The 18550-nt window shown below is 43.8% G+C and overlaps 1 protein-coding gene across 3 annotated transcripts in view; it reads left to right on the top strand.

Moving 5' to 3' along the window:
- Positions 1-18550, top strand: part of COP1 (COP1 E3 ubiquitin ligase) — a 148203-nt gene that overhangs the window by 79576 nt on the left and 50077 nt on the right. For all 3 annotated transcript variants that reach the window (XM_074596678.1, XM_074596676.1, XM_074596677.1), the window contains exon 16: positions 17851-17968. In XM_074596678.1, the coding sequence (XP_074452779.1) occupies positions 17851-17968 (118 nt within the window). The remainder of the gene's footprint in view (positions 1-17850; positions 17969-18550) is intronic.

The raw sequence follows: 18550 nt of genomic DNA, 5'->3' as shown, positions 1-18550 counted from the left end.
AAGGGACCTTTAAGATCATTGAGTCCAACCTTTAGCCTACCCTGACAAGAGCCACTTCTAAACCATGTCCCTCAGTGCCCCATCTACCCTTTTTTTAAACACCTCCAGAGATGGTGAATCCACCACCTCCCTGGGCAGCCTATTCCAATGTTTAATAACCCTTTCAGTGAAAAAATGTCTCCTAATATCTAATCTAAACCTCCCCTGACGTAACTTGAACCCGTTTCCCCTCGTCCTATCACTTGTCACCAGGGAGAAAAGGTCAGCCCCCATCTCTCTACAACCTCCTTTCAGGTAGTTGTAGAGGGTGATAAGGTCTCCCCTCAGCCTCCTCTTCTCCAGGCTAAACAACCCCAGCTCCCTCAGTCGTTCCTCATAAGGTTTGTCCTCCAGGCCCCTCACCAGCTTTGTAGCCCTTCTCTGGACACGCTCCAACACCTCAATGTCCCTCCTGTAGCGAGGGGCCCAAAACTGAACGCAGTACTCGAGGTGGGGCCTCACCAGTGCCGAGTACAGGGGGATGATCACTTCCCTAGTCCGGCTCACCACACTATTCCTGATACAGGCTAGGATGCTGTTGGCCTTCTTGGCCACCTGGGCACACTGCTGGCTCACATTCAGCCGGCTGTCAACCAACACTCCCAAGTCCTTTTCTGTCGAGCTGCTTTCAAGCCATTCTGCCCCAATCCTGTAGCACTGCATGGGGTTGTTGTGACCCAAGTGCAGGACCCGGCACTTGGCCTTGTTGAACCTCATACCATTGGTCACAGCCCATCGGTCCAGCCTGTCCAGATCCCTCTGCAGAGCCAACCTACCCTCAAGCAGATCAACACGCCCGCCCAGTTTAGTGTCATCTGCGAACTTACTGAGGGTGCATTCAATCCCTTCATCCAGATCATTGATAAAGATATTAAAGAGAACCGGCCCCAGCACCGAACCCTGGGGGACACCACTTGTGACTGGACACCAACTGGATTTAACTCCATTTACCACCACTCTCTGGGCACGGCCATCCAGCCAGTTTTTTACCCAGCGAAGAGTACACCTGTCCAGGCCATGAGCAGCCAGTTTCTCCAGGAGAATGCTGTGGGAAACAGTGTCAAAAGCTTTGCAAAAATCCAAGTAGATAACATCCACAGCTTTTCCCTCATCCACTAAGTGGGTCACCTTATCATAGAAGGATATTAGGTTTGATAGGCATGACCTGCCCTTCACAAACCCATGCTGACTGGGCCTGATCACCCTGTTCTCCTGCATGTGCCGTGTAATGGCACTGAGGAGGATCTGTTCCATGAATGTCTCCATTATGTGATCTGTTCCATGAATGTCTCCATTATGTGAGCTGATGCAGCAGCCTGTCAAAGTGTTCTCATTGCCCTTTTGTTCCCTGTGTGCCTCTATCTGCTGAGGTCCTCTGGTCCTCAAACCAGAGGCTCTCTGGGGTGAGGGCATCACTTCTGTGTGTCTAGTGCTGTGGGTGGTGGCAGCTTCACCCTGAGCTGGGTCCCTCAGCTGTACTGCAGAGTAGGTAGTCGCACTCACGCATTTCCACCCACGCTCAGTTCTCATGCCGTACTCTCAAATGAAAGGAGTGAACCAAAGGACTGCGGCAATGGATTTTTTTTTTTTTTTTGAAGCGAGGCCAGGTTGCAAACCCTGTAGCACAGTCAGTGAAACAGGGGTTATTGCTGCAGCAGCTTTGGCTGGGCTTTTCTCCCCGACGAGACTATGTTGACTCCACTAGACTGCTCACTGCTGTTTGTCTCATACTGCTCCTCCTTCATGGAGAACAGCCCTTTCCCCCTTGTGCCAAGTTCCTCTGCAGGTCCCTGCCCATCACTGGCAGCAGCAGGAGAATGTGAAGTGACTGCTTTGAATAATGTCTCCTGAAAAGGATATCATGTGGGTTGGAATTGGGGTTTATGTGGATTTCTTGGTCAAGCCCTCTGTGCTTCAGTTTACCTGTTGGTAAACATGTTTAGTGGTTGATGGAAGGAGTTCCTTTGACACTTTGATACAGAGGTAGCCTTGGTCGAGAGTGTTGTTAGATTGTGTATCTCCATAAGGAGCACTTCCCTTTAGTAGAGAGTACTGGATTGGCTTCAGATACAATAGGAAACCGTGCTTTAGTTGCTACTATAGAAGCAAATCCCAGGATTACCATCTAATATGAATGATATATATGTTTGTTTTCTGGACTCTTCAGTCTGAAAGCTTTTAGATGACCAAAGGATCATTTTGTTAGCTTAAAACAGAACAAATGAGCGATAAACTGGAAATAGAGCCTATACGAGAGAAGAATGGGTATTTGGTTTGGTAAATAATTCTCTTAAACCAGACAGGCACTTCAGGTGAGAAGGAAGCTAGTGCATCTGGCTGCAGCCTGATAAAATCTGTTGCAGTGGAGAGGGCACATAAAGAAGAAAAGATCCCTTTTGTCCGTTACTTTAATAAAATATTCTATTTGCATGCTTACTGGGTTGAAACATTGGGCAGTATAAACTGTAATCACTTCCGAATACAAAATCAGGTAATTCTGTGGTCTTTCCCTCTTTTTAAAAGCAGATAGGGTTTTATCCTGAAACTAGCTATATAAATCATGACTGGAGTTGTTATTGTTCTGCCTCAGCAATAGCACTGATGCCCTCAACCCATATATTTTCTAGCAGTACCATTTCCCTGCTTTTAAAAAAAAAAAAAAGGTTGAAAACGCATGCAGTTGGCAGCTTGAATGTCCAAGTTGTGCAGTCCGGGTGAGATCAGACTGTCTGCTAACTCTAGTGAGCTAAGCATAGCTACTGATGGTAGTGATGCTTTATTCCCAGCATGCTGTAATACTGTCAGCAGCTACCACTGACCTTTTATTTCCCATATATTATGCAGAGATCATGTCATCAAAACTTTGATTCCCGAGTTCTTACGCTGGATGCGTCATCCTCTCACATGCTATATTTTTTTCCCCTGTAGGACTCACAAATCTAGCAGGTTGGACTGGGGGATGAGAGGGGTTCCTCAGGACTGCAGGGATGCAGGACAGTCCGTGAGCTTCACGAACTAAATTGAAGCAGCGCACCAGTACAGATGGACGGAGGAGAGCAACAGAACAGCTGCACTGTGGTCAGAGCTTAAGGTTTTGCTGGGTTAGTTCTTACCTTTAGGTCTCCAAACAGCTTCACGGTGTTGTCACAAACTCTTGACAGTGTGGGTTCAGATGAAGTGACCAGGGCAGGGAAAACGTGGGGTAGTGCTGATTTATGTTGGTTCTACTACTTATAGACTCAGTGTTTGAGACTGCCTACGCTGGGGATACCGTAGTCCCTACTAAGCATTCCCAGTGTTGTGTTTTTTTTTTTCCATCTCTTCCTTAATACTGGCAATTGTGTGGCCAAACCTGAATTGTGTTTTTTTCTGGATTAGTGCATGGCCCTGATCATAGAGCACCAGTGCCAGCCCCCAACAGGCTTTTGACAGCCTTAATTGAGATCAGTGTTCGCTACCAAGGGGCAAATCCTCACTGAATGTGAGGTTTTCTGCCCTTTATTCCCTGTTCCGTCTCTCCTTTTTATTCCCTTCCCCACTCATACAGTGATGCTGAACAAGAGCACTTCTCAAGAAAGTGCTTTTTCTTCAAAGATGGGTTTGCCCTTCCCCAGCAGGTTTTGCATGCTTTTTAAAGAGCTTCCCTCTGCACTATCTTCAGCATTACAGGATGGCATCGTACTCCGGCTTTGAAAGCTGCCGCCTTTCTTTCATTGCTGAATGGCCTCAAAACTAACGATAGACATCCACAGCATCCAGCGTGAAAAAGGACTCCCGTTGCTATGTCAACGGCTTTGTTTCCATTTGCAACTACTTACCCACCCCTTAAGATCTCTACATCAGCCTGGTGCACTCACAACTCAAGGTCACATGTGATAAAGATCAGTGTAGCTCAATTTTGCTAATATACCTGGTGTCCGAGTGGGACCACTTTGGAGACCATCCTTGTCCAGTGAAATATTGATTTTTCTGCTGCAGTAACCAGAGCAGTGATTTCTCTTTTCCAAACATCTCTCTAAAGAGCTTGCCTTTCATGCTGCCTCACATCTGGGTGTCTCGCCTGGATTGTCACTCAGCTCAGAATAATGATGTGATATTAATGACCAAGAAGGCAGTGTACCTTTTTTGAAGAGAATTAATGTTTTCCAGCTGAAAGCAAGGTCTTACCTTAATAGATTCTCATGGGTAAGTACTCTGCTCTATTGAAAATCTGCAGTGACTCAGAAAGAATCTATTTGTGTGAATATATGACATGGTTAGGGTGGAGTTAGGTGGCTTCTTTGGGCTTAAGCTACAAGATTACCTTTAGCGGATGAATTGAGTGCAGTGTTCAAAGGCACAGACAAAAAGGTTTGTCATTTCTTTCAAGCCTGTGGAAAAACTTCACAGCAGTGCTCAAAATTCAGCCTTTATGAAATCAGTATGGCATGCAGCAGTCCAGGACTTGCCTGTTACTGGTGTTGGACTTGACTTGCAGGGTGTCTTTTCTTTTTGCGGGTATTCAATAATCTTCTAGTCCATGGTCTCTGAAGCTATTTGCAGCGGAAAGAGGGGACAAGTTCCATGTTCAGCAAGTGCACACCGGTCACCTTATAATTTAAATTCATTCCAGAATTAATTGCAAAGGTTTAATTTATTGTAACCTTTGAAGTATCTATAGCACTTCAGTACATTGAAGGTTGTTTGTAGGAATCTGTATTTTTGGCCAGTGTGGCTATCATCATATTTCTGTCCCAACAGTACTTACTGATGGGGGAAGCACTGAGCTTAGGTTAGAATGCCATCTTGATAACTTAAATGTTATCCCTCTTTATGGATGCTGGGATGTAAATAAAAATGAAACATTGAACCATAGCTTCTGCTCAGGGCTGACAATCAGGAGAACTGCAGCTATGCGGTGTTATTTAAAGCAATGATGTTTTTCGGTTAAGCTGACTTGCCCATATCTGTGTATCAGAGATGCTACCAGATCAGCCAGGCACTGCACAGTGCTTCCTAGGAAATCATGAAGGGACACGAAACCACTCCTAGGTGTGCAGGACATGTGCGTGCAAATTTCACATAAGCCTCAATTTAAAAGCTTGGATAATGTTTTTATTTGCAGTCTCTGACTTGTGTCGGATAAAGCACTTGCAATGAATAGTGAGTAACAACATAGAGACCTACGGGGAGTCTCTGAGCTTTATCCCAGAGGTCATCACACTTCAGTAAGAAGTGAATGAAAAATGAACTTGAAAAGCTCCATTTGATTCTCTGGAGAAAAAGAGAAATCTGTCATTTGCAGAAATGAGCATGCTAATTGTTTGCTTAAATATTCTTTTCCTGAGCATTTTGTCTTACAACTGGCGTAGAAGTCACTTAGGCAATTTTACAAAATTCAAATTTAAATTGAAATGAGCCTTGAAATTCAGGGACAGGCAACTCCAAGATTCATCTTTTCCTCAAAATGCCAAACTGTTCTTGCCACTAGCTTTGCTGTATCCCTTAGAGTTTAATCCTTTCCAACCTCGGCGGTTTCCAAAGCTGCGTGGCTTTTTTTCTGGTAGCTTATTTGAAGGAATTGCCCATTGGAATGACATCCTCTGTAATGGTTTCCTGTGTTATCTCCTGTTCAGCCTGCTCTGTAGATTAACTGTTCCACCCTTTTATTTGGGTACTGTGCATATTGGGACTTTTATAACATATGCTACTCTTTCCATACAAACTGGTGAGGATCTCGCATTACTTAGTAAAATCTGTAACCTGTGAGTGCAGGGTGGGCTCTCATCTCAAAGGCATCTTTTAGTAGTGTCTGAGCACCATAAGCTTTTAAGAGGAGTGTTTTTGAATGCTTGGGCTAGGTTCCTCTAAAGAGGCCTGATAGTCATTTGAATGTCAAGAAGATGACAAAAATTGAGACTGTAATGTGTGTACAAATCTAGTTGTTCTTCACATGACTTATTTCACTGCCTAGCTAGAGTGTATATCGCTTCTTTTCCACATTGGGTACCTGTGTATCATCATGTGCTTTCCTGTGCTCATGTCATTGTCCACATAATCCACCATACCTTTGGGATTTTGGTTTAAGCATTCTTACCGAACATGGAATATTAGTGATTGCAGCACTCTCTTTAATATCAGTCATCTCTTTCAGTGGAGTCTGCTTTGAGGGCAGTTTAGGTAATGAATCATATCACTATCTCTAGAACCTAATAAAAGAAGGCTTGTATCTCCTCAGGCTAGTGAATCAAAACGTAGTTCTGGATTAAAATCGTGTTTGACTGATAATTTGGCAAACTTGTCTCCTCAACTGCATATTGTTATGCGTGTGACAATAGCCTGCACCTTCCCTAGAGCCAGTTTGACTGCTCTGAAGCTTGTTCAGTTGTTTTTATATGACGTTTGCTGATATGACAAAAACCTTAAAGCTGTTGCTTCATAAATGCATCCTTAAAATCCTAGGGAGGGTGTTCCTTTCCATATCTACCTTCCTTAATGTCTCAAGCCCTTATCTACGTGATCTTGACCTCTTGGAGCGTGTGGTCCCTGGGAGTCTGACTGTGCTGCCCTTTCCCTCTATCACAGCTCCATGACATGCACAACTTTGAGTCATTGGAGAACCAGAGCTGACCGTGGCTTTGCAATAAGAACAAATACTGTGTGCAATAAGTATCTTGAGTTGGGAGAGATCGGCTCAGCGAATGAGGTAGTACTTCTGGCTTTGATAGATGCATCCAACGCTCTTTGTACAAATAAGACTCGTGCTCGTGTGAGAAGAGTCAGATCGTCAGAGATAGGGTCTATTTAGACAGCGTGGGTTGAAGCAACTTTTACTATAAAATGTTCTTCACGTGTTCTAGGTGTCATAAAATTTATTTTGGACGTCAGCCTACGTGCACTAGTGCATGTAGTCATATGTGTTATACAGTCAGTGAGAGAAGCTGGAGTAAGCGTCAGAACAATATATAATTCTTTTTTCGCCTTCAGACATAAAGAATGAATTCTTCCAAAAGCTGCAGGTTGTTACTGCTATTGTCTTCAATGCTTTTGTAACATTAGTAAATCTTATGTGTACTGAATATTTTTTTTTACTCCAACAGTCCGATAGAAGGCAATCTTTGAATTGCACAAAAAGTAGATATTCCTTATGCCTGCGAGAGATCTGTAACTCTTTAAAACTATAAAGGTCAAAGTTTCAAAGGAGTTCTAGGGAAATCTGTTTTGCTTCCCCCTCTCATCGGAGCCCTTTTCTCAACTGATTAAGATCTCTAATGTTTTATGTCTCCTCCTTCTCTCCTTAATAAGAGACAAGTTATTTAGGGTGGAGATTTTATGGGCTGCTGTGTCAAAAGCTTTAGACGAGTCAGTAAAAAATGTCCCCAGTGTGTAAAGGCCATTATCCGCAACCTAGCAAATGTCATCTGTAACTTCGAGCCACAGGGAATCTGTTGAATACAAAGGTTAAAAACCCAGTTGGCGCTTCCCATCAAGGCTGCTGTTCCCTTCGTCTGTTCAGCAGAGGGAGATATAGATCTTTAGCGAAATGCTAGTGTTGATATACATTTAAAAAAAAAAAGTACATTTGGTGTTAGTAAGAGATGAAAATCACTGGCTGAAGCAGTATATAGTCTTCCCTGCGGAGGTCTGTCGAAATGTTTCAAGTTCTAACCTGAAACCCTCTGCTGTCACATTGTGGAGCCTTTCCTTGGTAGAAGGAAAGGTAGGAGATGTTTATTGTGCTGTCGGTTTTGCCAGAGGTTAAACGGAGGCTACAATCTAACCTCAGCTCTCTTCAGATCAATTTTCATGGAGTGGAACTTTCTCATATTGCTTCCTTTGTCATCAAGTCTGCTAAACAGAACACTGGTAGGCATTTTCCTTCTTAAAGCTGTGCTCTTCCTTCATTTAAATGAAAACCTGGGTTGGCTTTATGTTGGACTCCCTAAATATGATACTTTTTTTTTTGGAGGCTGGATTTGTGTTGGATTCTCTAAATATGATTTTTGGAGGCTGTTGCCCATCATCCGTATTGCAGTGTAGGAAAATGAGATTGTCTGTCCCAGATACCCATGTGATTTCCTCTGCTTTAGAAACTTTCTCTCATCTCCTTGCTAACATCATGGGTTCTGTGGCTTCCTCACTTAAAAGGTATTTTTCTTAAGATTTTGCTACCAGCAAAACAAATCATCCAGACTTTACTTATCTTTTACAGTTTTCAGAGCCTGCCGTAAGGGAAGAGCACATGGGGAAAGCTTTGACCTGTTTTTCCAAAGTTCAGTCCCTCTTTGGGTGGCTGCTGAATATTTGACGCCTGCAAAGATGGGGCATGTGGGAGCTGCCAGGTCTGATAAAACGGTGTTTTAGACTACTTGTCTAGACAGAACTTCGATAGCTAACATGAATGAAGTACCACATCCCAAATCATCTCAGGCACACACATGAAATACAAAATAAGGGCATTGTTTCAGTTTGATGCTGTGGACCAGAGCGTTGCTTCTAGAAGAGATCACTGAGATTCCCCTAGGGCAACAGAAAATAGTTATTCAGAGGAAAAACTGTTCCTTTACTGCAAAGGGAACTCCAGGTAAAAAGAGGAGGAAAACGCAAATGCATCAAGTGGGTAATTTTGTCTTAGTTATAGCAACAAAGTACTTGCAATTTTTGCTGGAACAGAAAATTATTAATACAAAGCCATACCCAGCAAACATTTTAATGTGCTTGTAATGATGGCTGTTGGGATAGAATTTTGGGGTTTTATTAGTTTTGGGTTTTTTTGAAGGGAAAGTATAGACAGGAAAAATGGAGGGAAAAAAAATCCGTTAGCTTTGTCCGCACTGCAATGGTCTACAGGGAGTTGTTGGGGTGAAATGGTTTTATTGCTGCTCTCTCTTCCTTATGTGATTTGTCATGCTGCAAGTGGAAAACGGCACACTGCGTTCTGCAGCAAAATGCTCCAGATAGTTTTGTCTGTCAAAGGTTCTTTGCTTCAGGCTGTATCAAACCCATTTTTAATCCCCTTCCTTACACTAAGGGAAATAGTTTGTAAAGAGAGCACTGATGTCAGCTCACTGCTGTTGATATTATCTAATTTCTTCTTCAGAAAACCCTTGGGTTAATTTTTGGTACAGGGCTTTGTTCACTTGAATTCAAGTCCGCTTTGTTTCCCATCCCTAATGTGTTGTCATCTTTTCTCTTTTCCCAGACCATCCATTTCCTTTATGCAGTGGAAACCACCACACTGTCTTCTCTCCCTGAAATGGCTTGTGATAGGCCAAAGCCTGTGCTGATCATATCCTATCCTGATATTACTCTGTCAAGTGAAACGTATCTCTTTGTAGAGTTTCTCTGGCTGGAAGGTTTCCTCACTGCTCTTTGTCAGATACCCAAATGCCACTCTGCCTTTCTGTTGCTATAATAAAGACCCTTTTTTACTCCATACACTCCCTTCTGCCATGGAAGAGACCCATGAGTAAAAAATAGTCTTTGTTTGTGGTCCCTGCATGAAGATCCACATGTCTTGTTGAGTTGAATTATTCCCGAAGATGGAGTGTTCAACTGTCCTGTGTCCCCAGTGTTCTCTTCAGAGCAAGACCCACATATGGATGTTCAAACTCCAGCCTGGCTTTCTGCCACAGGGGAGATTAAATCTCCACCCTCAACTTCTTGAACAAAGCCACTTAAGTCGCATGAAGATCTCTAAGTCCTGTTGTTTGTTATTATAGACTTGGCAACAGTTAGAGTTCAGCACTTCTCCATTTTTCACTATAATTTAAAAGAAAAATAATAAAAATTAAAGAACTACTAAGGTTGTATGACAGTGCCTCATGCCACTGCTATCATGTGGGAGGAGGTAGACAAAACTTGAAAGATATGAGAAGCCAGAAACTTGTGCAGCAAAACGCAGCCTAAACATTCATGCTGTAATGCTGAGAGGTGGGCTAGTACCTTTTCTTTCTTATGTCAACAGCAAATAGCTTAAGCAAATTCACGTTTAAAAAATAAATAAAAATTCTCCCTAATCCTTTGACATAAGAGTCCTTTTCAAGGCAGCTAAAATGAGGGAAGAGTTTGCAGAAACTCCGTCTTTGGAAATGCTCAGATCTTGACTAAGTAGGACCCTCGAAGGCAATTATTTAACTTGGAAGTTGAATCTGACTGCAGTTGTCCCTTCTTTGAGCAGGAAGTTGGACTGGCTGGATTCCAGAGGTCCCTTCCAATCTACATTATTTAACAACTTTCAGGGCTCTTGAGCAAAAATGGATTTCAAACAGAAACAGCACTCTGCGTAGGATTAAGTTTCAGTTTGGGCTTCCCTGTAATTAAATCCCGAGTTGTCTTTTGGCCAGCCTTTGATATCACTGCTGTTGTGGGGAGGCTCTGTTTCCCGATGTGGAGGTATGTAGAAGATCCACTGGAGAGGTTTTACTTTGTTATTAATAGCTTTTTAGTTAGTCTCTGAGTAAGTATGCAGCTTGTTAGATAGCTTTGAGGTCAAGAGAGTGCTGAGGCTTTTGTAGGTTTCCTTTCAAATGAAAGGAAATCGGTTTTAAAGCATTTTGTTTTGAAGGTTTGGGTTGTGGTAGCAGCTGTGTGTCTCTCCTCGGGTTTCTGAGAAAGCAGCACTGTTTTACCTGGCCCTCATTCAGGTTTCTGTAAGGGCTGAGCATCTAATGTGCCAAGTCATCTTCAGTGTAGTGCAATACGGTATGCTGTAGTGCAGTGTACTGCTGTTGATTTGAATTTATTTTTAAATCAAGATGTTGTCCTTTTTTAAATCCCTCCTCTTTCTCCAGAAGAAGAAAAGTTTTTAACTGTGAAAACTGAGGTTGTGTGTGAGCAGTCTGATTCTGTTTCCATTTTTAGTTTAGCCAAAAGCTTTACCTCTAAGAACGCAAGCTTCCTTTTCATAGCAAGAAATCACAGCGAGCCTGGCTGAAAGAGATGTTTGGTTAACCCATTTTGATGTTAAAGTTCTGTTCTTCTGCTGCTTGTTTACGTGTTTTCAAGAAAAATTCATTAGGGTAGCTTGCCCTCTCCTTCATGCAATACGACTTAGGGGAATGAGAACGTGCACTCTTTTCTTTTCACCCGGAGACACCTGAAACACAAGCTTTGGTTTGAACCACTGGGTTCTGGACACTTGCAGGCATAAGTATATGATTATACTTTCCTGCTAAACAAATTGGCTAGGTACAATTCTAGATAGCTTTGAAGGCTTCATTCTGTCTACTGTGTCCTGAGCTGCTGCTTGCTATACAGAGGAGAAACAAATGAAAAGAAAGAGCAGTTTCGATATGTAGATGTTTAAATATAAATAATTGGATTTCAGATAACATCCTCAATATGTATTAAGCATTGTGGGCTTCCTTCAGGAACTCTGGAATCATTTTTTACCCAGTGAAAGTAGAAATGGATTCAAATGCCGCAAAATCATGCCTCTCCTCTTTCTTCCTGACTAAAGATATTTTGTGGGCTTTTTTGTGCCCTTTTGTTTTGTTGCCCTTTAGGTTTCTTAAGGATAACCTAATTGGAGGCGAGCAGAGGTATCCTGTACCAAATTTGCTCTGACTGAGTTTAAATCTTGTTGAACATGTAATTTAAATACACCCCTCAGACTATAAATTGTCTCTTATTTTTACTACTGATGTATGGAGTTTCACTGGTGAAAATGGGCAGCCTTGATCCAAGCTTGAAGTTCATATGGAGGAGAACAAACAGACAAAGCTGAGGATGTGAGTTACTCAATGCAACAAAATCATAGATTCATAGAATGGTTTGGGTTGGAAGGGACCTTAAAGATCACCCAGTTGCAATCCCCTGCCCTGGGCAGGGACACCTCCCAGCAGGCCAGGCTGCTCAAAGCCCCATCCAGCCTGGCCTTGAACACCTCCAGGGAGGGGGCAGCCACAGCTTCCCTGGGCAATCTCTTCCAGTGCCTCACCACCCTCACAGGAAAGAGTTTCTTCCTAACATCTAATCTAAATCTCTCCTCTTTCAGTTGGAAACTGTTACCCCCTCATCCTGGTGCTCCATTCGCTGATAAAGAGTCCCTCCCCAGCTTTCCTGTAGCCCCCTTTAGGTACTGGAAGGATGCTATAAGGTCTCCCTGGAGCCTTCTCTTCTCCAGGCTGAACAACCCCAACTCTCTCAGCCTGTCCTCATAGGAGAGGTGCTCCAGCCCTCTGATCATCTTCATGGTCCCCTGCTGGACCCGTTCCCTCTGGATGGCTTCACTTCCCTCCAGCATGTTGACCGTGCTACACAGCTTGGTGTCATTGGCAAACTTGCTGAGGGTGCACTCAATCCCACTGTCCATGTCTCCAACAAAGATGTTAAACAGCACCTGCTCGTGTTGTCCTCCCAACAGATATTGGGGTGGTTGAAGTCCCCCATGAGGACCAGTGTCTGCGAACGCGATGCTGCTCCTATCTGTCTCCAGAGGGCCTCATCCTCTCTGTTGTCCTGATCAGGTGGCCTGTAGCAGACCCCTACTGTGATGTCACCTGCCCCTGTGTTCCTTTTAATCCTGACCCATAAGCTCTCCATTGGGTCTTCATGCATCCCTAGGTGGAGCTCTATGCGCTCCAGCTGTTCATTGATGTAGAGGACAGCACCCCCTCCTCATCTCCCCAGCCTCTCCTTCTTGAAGAGTCTGAGAAATCAGATCATCATGGTCAAAGAAGCACGAGAGAAACCCATTTAAAGATAACCCTCTAGCCTGGTCTTCCGTTTCAGTAAAAGATCTGTAGCACGAGGCATGCAGGATTGCACACTGTAGCCAGAGCATATATGAAATAAATTTCACCCCTAAGTGTGGTATTAAAGAACTCTTATTGAAAAAAATAAAAAAAGTATAAAATAAGCTTTAATAACAGAAGACATGTAACACACCATTTAAGATCTTGCTCCCTACCCTAAAACTTTAGTTTTGAATATGGGCATCTCCTGGGCTGTAACCTTCGTCTGACCTGTAGCAGCGAGCACCACTTACATTCTCAAGTCTGTAAGCACTGAAAAATCCGAGTAATGTAAATGACTTATTTTTCGAATAATTTTTTTGAATAGTTAAGAAATATGCATTTCTAAATGATTGAAATAAGACAAATGTCATTGATTCTCCAGCAATTCAGTTTTCCAGAGGAGAGCCATAGAACCTTTGTATGCAGCTCTTGGGGCTTTCTAAGTCATTATGTCCATTGAATGTAAAACTGTTGCATTGCAGGTAAATATTTCTATTGCTGTCTTTGCCTTGACATCCCTTTGAGTAAGTGATCAGGGGAAGAGTAAGGCCCTTTGAGTAAGGCTTGGGGAAGAGTGGCTGGAAAGCTGCCCAGCAGAAAAGGACCTGGGGGTGCTGGTGGACGGCCAGCTTAACATGAGCCAGCAGTGTGGCCAAGAAGGCCGACAGCATTCTAGCTTTTATCCGGAACAGCGTGCCCAGCAGGAGCAGGGAAGTGACTGTGCCTCTGTACTCGGCACTGGTGAGGCCTCACCTCGAGTGCTGTGTCCAGTTCTGGGCCCCTCTGTACAAGAGGGACATAGAAGTGCTGGAGTGTGTCTGTAGGAGAGCTACCAGGCTGGTGAGGGGTCTGGAGACCAGGTCATCTGAGGAGAGGCTGAGGGAGCTGGGCATGGTTAGCTTGGAGAAGAGGAGACTGAGGGGAGACCTCATTGTCCTCTACAACTACCTGAAAGGAGACTGGAGAGAGGTGGGTGTTGGCCTCTTCTCCCAGGTGAATAATGGCAGGACCAGAGGAAATGGTCTGAAGCTGTGGCAGGGGAGGTTTAGATTAGATATTAGGAAGAATTACTTTACTGAAAGAGTGGTCAGGCACTGGAACAGCCTGCCCAGGGAGGTGGTTGAGTCACCATCCCTAGAGGTGTTTAAGAAACGTCTAGATGTGGCACTTCAGGGCATGCTCTAGTGGCAGAGATTGTAGGTTGTTTGGTTGGACTCGATGATCTCAAAGGTCCCTTCCAACCATGAAGATTCTATGATCAGAAAAAAAAAAGCCTTGGGGTAGCTGCGAGTTAGCTCGTGCTGTAGACTGGTTAATGTTTGTGGTGAAGGTGGATGTAGCACATGCCCTGAAATATGAATATTACTTGGAATCGTTGGCTACCTGGAGAGTTAAATCACTCTGCTTTTTGGGTTGTGTGCCTTGCTACCCTGGGTGTACTAGTACTCAGAGACATAAACTGCTGACGTGTGATGCTCTTTCCGAACCCTTGCTTACTCTTTCAGGAGTTGCCCCTACTCTGTACGCATTAGGAGCTTTGCAATAGGTAATGTGGACCTACATCTTGCTAGTAACAGCTGTTTTGTGAATTTTTATTAACAAATCTAAGCTTAAGAAAAAGAATTTTTGGCAAAAACATGGATTTTTGCCTTTTTTGTTTAAACAACCGAAAATCCAAGAGCAATTCTACCTTTCTGAGCAACTCTGAAATAACTTAAGATGCTGCTGGCTTTATTAGCAATTCCCAGCTCTCCTTTTGGTTTTTTTTTTTTTGGTTAAAGTCATGTAACCACATCATCAGTTTGTTTGCTGCATCCCCACACCTGCAACGAAGCTGAGTCTGAGGACAGAGACTGAGAAGGCACGCATCTCCCCACCTCGTACATCACAAAATCATCCTCCCCTTTCACCAGGCTCCTGCCAGCTGGAGTCTTGTGAATTTGTGAGCTGCCGAGCAGCAAGGGATGCCATCCTTTGCTGATGCGGGTTATATTTGCTGGAGAGGTGGTGAGATCTTTCGGAAGTTTGGAAAACTCTGAATTCTTCATGAGTGGTTGCTAAACAGCTCAAAGGTGAAAGCAGTGACGTCTTCAGGGAAGTAAGCAGTTCTTGAGCGTTCTGGAAATGCACTAGTTAAACTCAGGCTTGTGGTTGGAGACCTCTCAGCAGCAGTGGCGGAACTTAGCTGCCCTTCTTGCCTTCTGAGATGACTTAAAAAATAAGATAGATAATAAAATTCTGTCTGCCAGCAAACATTTGAATTCGGAAGGCACAGCATTAGAATTCTCTCATGCTCAGCTTCTGCAGTGACACCGAACTGGACAAGAAGTGTTCAGAGTGTTTAATTTGTTATGGTATGTATACATGTTCTTTCCTGATATCTCATATATCTCAATTAAGCCTGAATGCAGAAGAAAAAATAAAGCAGCAAGCTGTTGCTGCCCAGGGGTTAGGGCATGAGGCTTTTAACTGTGGAAATGTCATTTCCAAGTTGAAATTGTTCTAAGTGAGTTTTCTGGAAACTGGAGAGCTGCAAAAAAAAAAATTGCTGAATGATGATTTTAATGCTCACGCTGGAGGAGCAAAATAAGAAGGAAATAGCCCTGTATGTCACTGGTTAGCGATGGAGTATGAGTGTGCTCTGTGGCTTTACAGGGATGCCGAGGGCAGGAGCCGGCAGTGGGACGCTAGATGAGCTTATGAGTTCTCGCAGAGTTTGGGAAGTGTTTGATTCCCCTCAATGTCTGTTCTATTTTCCTTTCCTGGCTCTCAGGACTAATTTGTTGCCTTAGCTTTTTGGAGCGCCTCACCTTGTGCCCAGGATACTGCCGATCACAGACCATTTCAGCTCATCAGACTCCACCAGGCGAGGCTGCTGCACGGGGTACCTGGGAGTTGTATTTTTCTCATTTAGCATTATTTTTGGGCACTCTGCTTCCTCAGCAGATGGCATTTTTATCATGTTTTTATAAAGTCCGTATGGCCTAAAAGAGAGAGTATCTCTTTAATTGTAAAACATGACCACCTGTTCTGATTTTAATGAATGCAGTGAGCATTCATCTTCATATATCTGCTTAAAAATAGCTGCTTCAATTGAGTTTAAAAAAAACCTCAATTGGGCACCAACATTTTGGCTGCTGAAATAATCAATTAATAATTAAGTGGTTAATTTTAGAACTCACTGGCCTTGCCCATTCTCTTGGACTTATTGTGATCAGAGCAGACAGTGATTGATTGCCCTGCTGATGCTGAGAGGCACATGTGGTTCGGGGGCCAGATGCTGGCAGGCTTCAGGCTGTTGATCACTGCGATATTTAGAAGGTGAATGCAACTTCATGTCTCTGCTCTGCAAATGAGCTTGGCTTTCCTGCTCTAGCTCTTCCCTCCCCACATTGCTCAGGCTGCTCACGTGCAGCCATCCACAGGTACCCTTTTCCATGCCACCCTCCGAAGGATAAAATCTGGTGCTCCAAAGGTATCCTAGTGATAGGCCAACTGGAGAGGAAGTTGAAACGGTGAGCAAAAACAGGCTTGAAAGGCGTACCCACTAACTGGCTCCTAATAGAAAGCCCTGATAGAATCATTCTGTCGTTAAAATAATACTAGCTGCTGGGTTTCGACACAGTGGGGTAATTCCTGAGTTTGGTGTAAATGGTGGAGAAAAGTTGCTATGGCTGCTTGGAGCATCTGCTTTTACAGGGCAAGAAGGAAGAGTGCCAGAAACCTCTTACCAGATAAGTCCCTGATCCCACCTGATGTAGAGAGCAAGATGCTGGAAGCAGCTGGAGAGGAAGGCTTACCTCATTTTACTGAAGGTGTTTCTGATACAGCCTCCCCCCTCCGTCCTGCCACAGCCATCAGTTAGCCTGTTAATATAGAGGAGAAGCTACCCTTGCCAGTGTGACGTGGTCGCTGTAGCGTGATCGATGTAAATCCAGTTGTCTCTCAAACCACATGGGATTTTGAGACAGCTGGGTGTCGCTTGTACAATGAGAGCCCTGCTTTGCAATGCTATGCAAATACAAAAATAACTGTAGCTATTGGCATTTAAATTCACTTCTATGTAGTCTTTGCGATAAACTTCCATTGGTAGGGTGTTATTTCAGTGGGAGGAGGGTCAGAGCGGTTTTCAGCGGACATCTGGGTATTGCAAGTTGCTTGGTGAGAAAGGCGTCTGGCTTGGTTTCGTTCCGTGTGTGTGGCCTTCTCTCCCTGCGCTTCTGAAATAGCAGGGGATAATTAAATGAAGTTCAACATTAAAGGCTGAAAGTCGGGAAGGAGAGAAGCTTGTTAACCTTGTTGAGCTGGAAAGAGCGCTGGGCGCGTTTGGGGTGTGAGTCTTGTGGTGTTTTCTATTCTTATTGTTTTCTTGGGAATTGATGTTTAGTTGTGCAGAAAATAAAACGTATTGCTAATTCTGTTGTGAATCCCTTTTATTTGGTTGCGGCACTGCGGCACATCTGTGAATTAAATCTCAAGAACTGGAATTTAATCTGTACTCTCATTAGCAGAAATGCTAATTCTCTTTCTTGTTAATAAAATCGAAGGAGAGAAGCAAAAAAACAAAAGTATGGAGGTTATCCATTTAGGGTAAGCATAAGAACTTTAATCCCCGTTTTCCATGATCCCGTTTAAATAGCAGACAGACTGAGTTTTTAGCCTTGGCTTCAACAGTTTTCCAAGAGAGGGAACAGCTTGAAGGAAGAGGGCGTGGTGCAGGGAATTAGAAATGGTAATTGAAGTGGCATAGGTGGGAGACAAGAAGCCAGGCAGGAGAGGCGAGGGTCATTTTAGCTGCTGGCTTGCACATGGGCCAAATGGGGTATGCGGGGAGATGCATGTGTGTGCACACACACACGTGGATTCACCTTTTTCCCTCACTGACTCTCTGAAAGGCCACTTGGACCCTTACGGACTGAATTTTAGAGCTGTTTTAAGAAGCCTGCTTAGACACTTCTTTCCTGCAGCGCAGACTGTTTATCCTAGGCAAGGCTTTAAGTGAGATGTGGAAGCTGCAGGCAGGACTCTTATTGTGAGCTGACTATTCGAGGTCCAGTAATTAAATTCTGCCCCTTTTCTTTCTTATCTCCAGATCACTGTGTTCACTACTACGATCTTCGCAACACTAAGCAGCCAATCATGGTGTTCAAAGGGCATCGCAAGGCAGTCTCCTATGCAAAATTTGTGAGCGGGGAAGAAATCGTCTCTGCGTAAGTATTGCCTTTTCTTTAGGCTAAAGACTTTGTAGCCCTTGCTTTCCAGTGCTCTTCAGGGTCATCGTGCAAGTTCATCTCTGTGGGTGGGTGCACGCAGTAGCTGCTGTGCTTTTGGGAAGCAGATCATGGCTTTTTCTTCTAAGACAAAAATAGAAATTCACTCCTGGTGTCGCTCTGCTCTGTCTTGTGGAGCTAAAATGCTCAACAGGAATACTAGGGCAACTAGATGTAGCTTCTGACCTCAAGCCCTAACTTTATAAAAGAGTTCACATGCAGCTTCCCAAAGTGCTGTGTGTGCAGAGGATGCTCCTGACCAGAGCTCTGCTGTAGAGAAGGCTGCCAGCAGAGCCCTGAGGATAGTAATCTGCAGTAAAACACATCTGATGAGTGACGGAAGTGATCAAATGATGCTGCTATGTCTGAAGAGGAGGTTTAGGCCACAGCCTGAAAGCAACTCAAGTAGGACTGACTGTTCTGTTCTCTGGTAATTCATTAATTTGCTCTATGAAGGCCCTTTTTAGGATTATACTTGGGTTAGAAAGTAGACAAGAAATAGTGCTTTGTGGACCTAATGGT

Source organism: Larus michahellis, chromosome 8 (genome assembly GCF_964199755.1).
Source record: "Larus michahellis chromosome 8, bLarMic1.1, whole genome shotgun sequence".
Taxonomy (NCBI): Eukaryota; Metazoa; Chordata; class Aves; order Charadriiformes; family Laridae; genus Larus; species Larus michahellis.
Note: the sequence above shows the minus strand (reverse complement) of the source record. Positions and strands in the feature narration are given on the sequence as shown.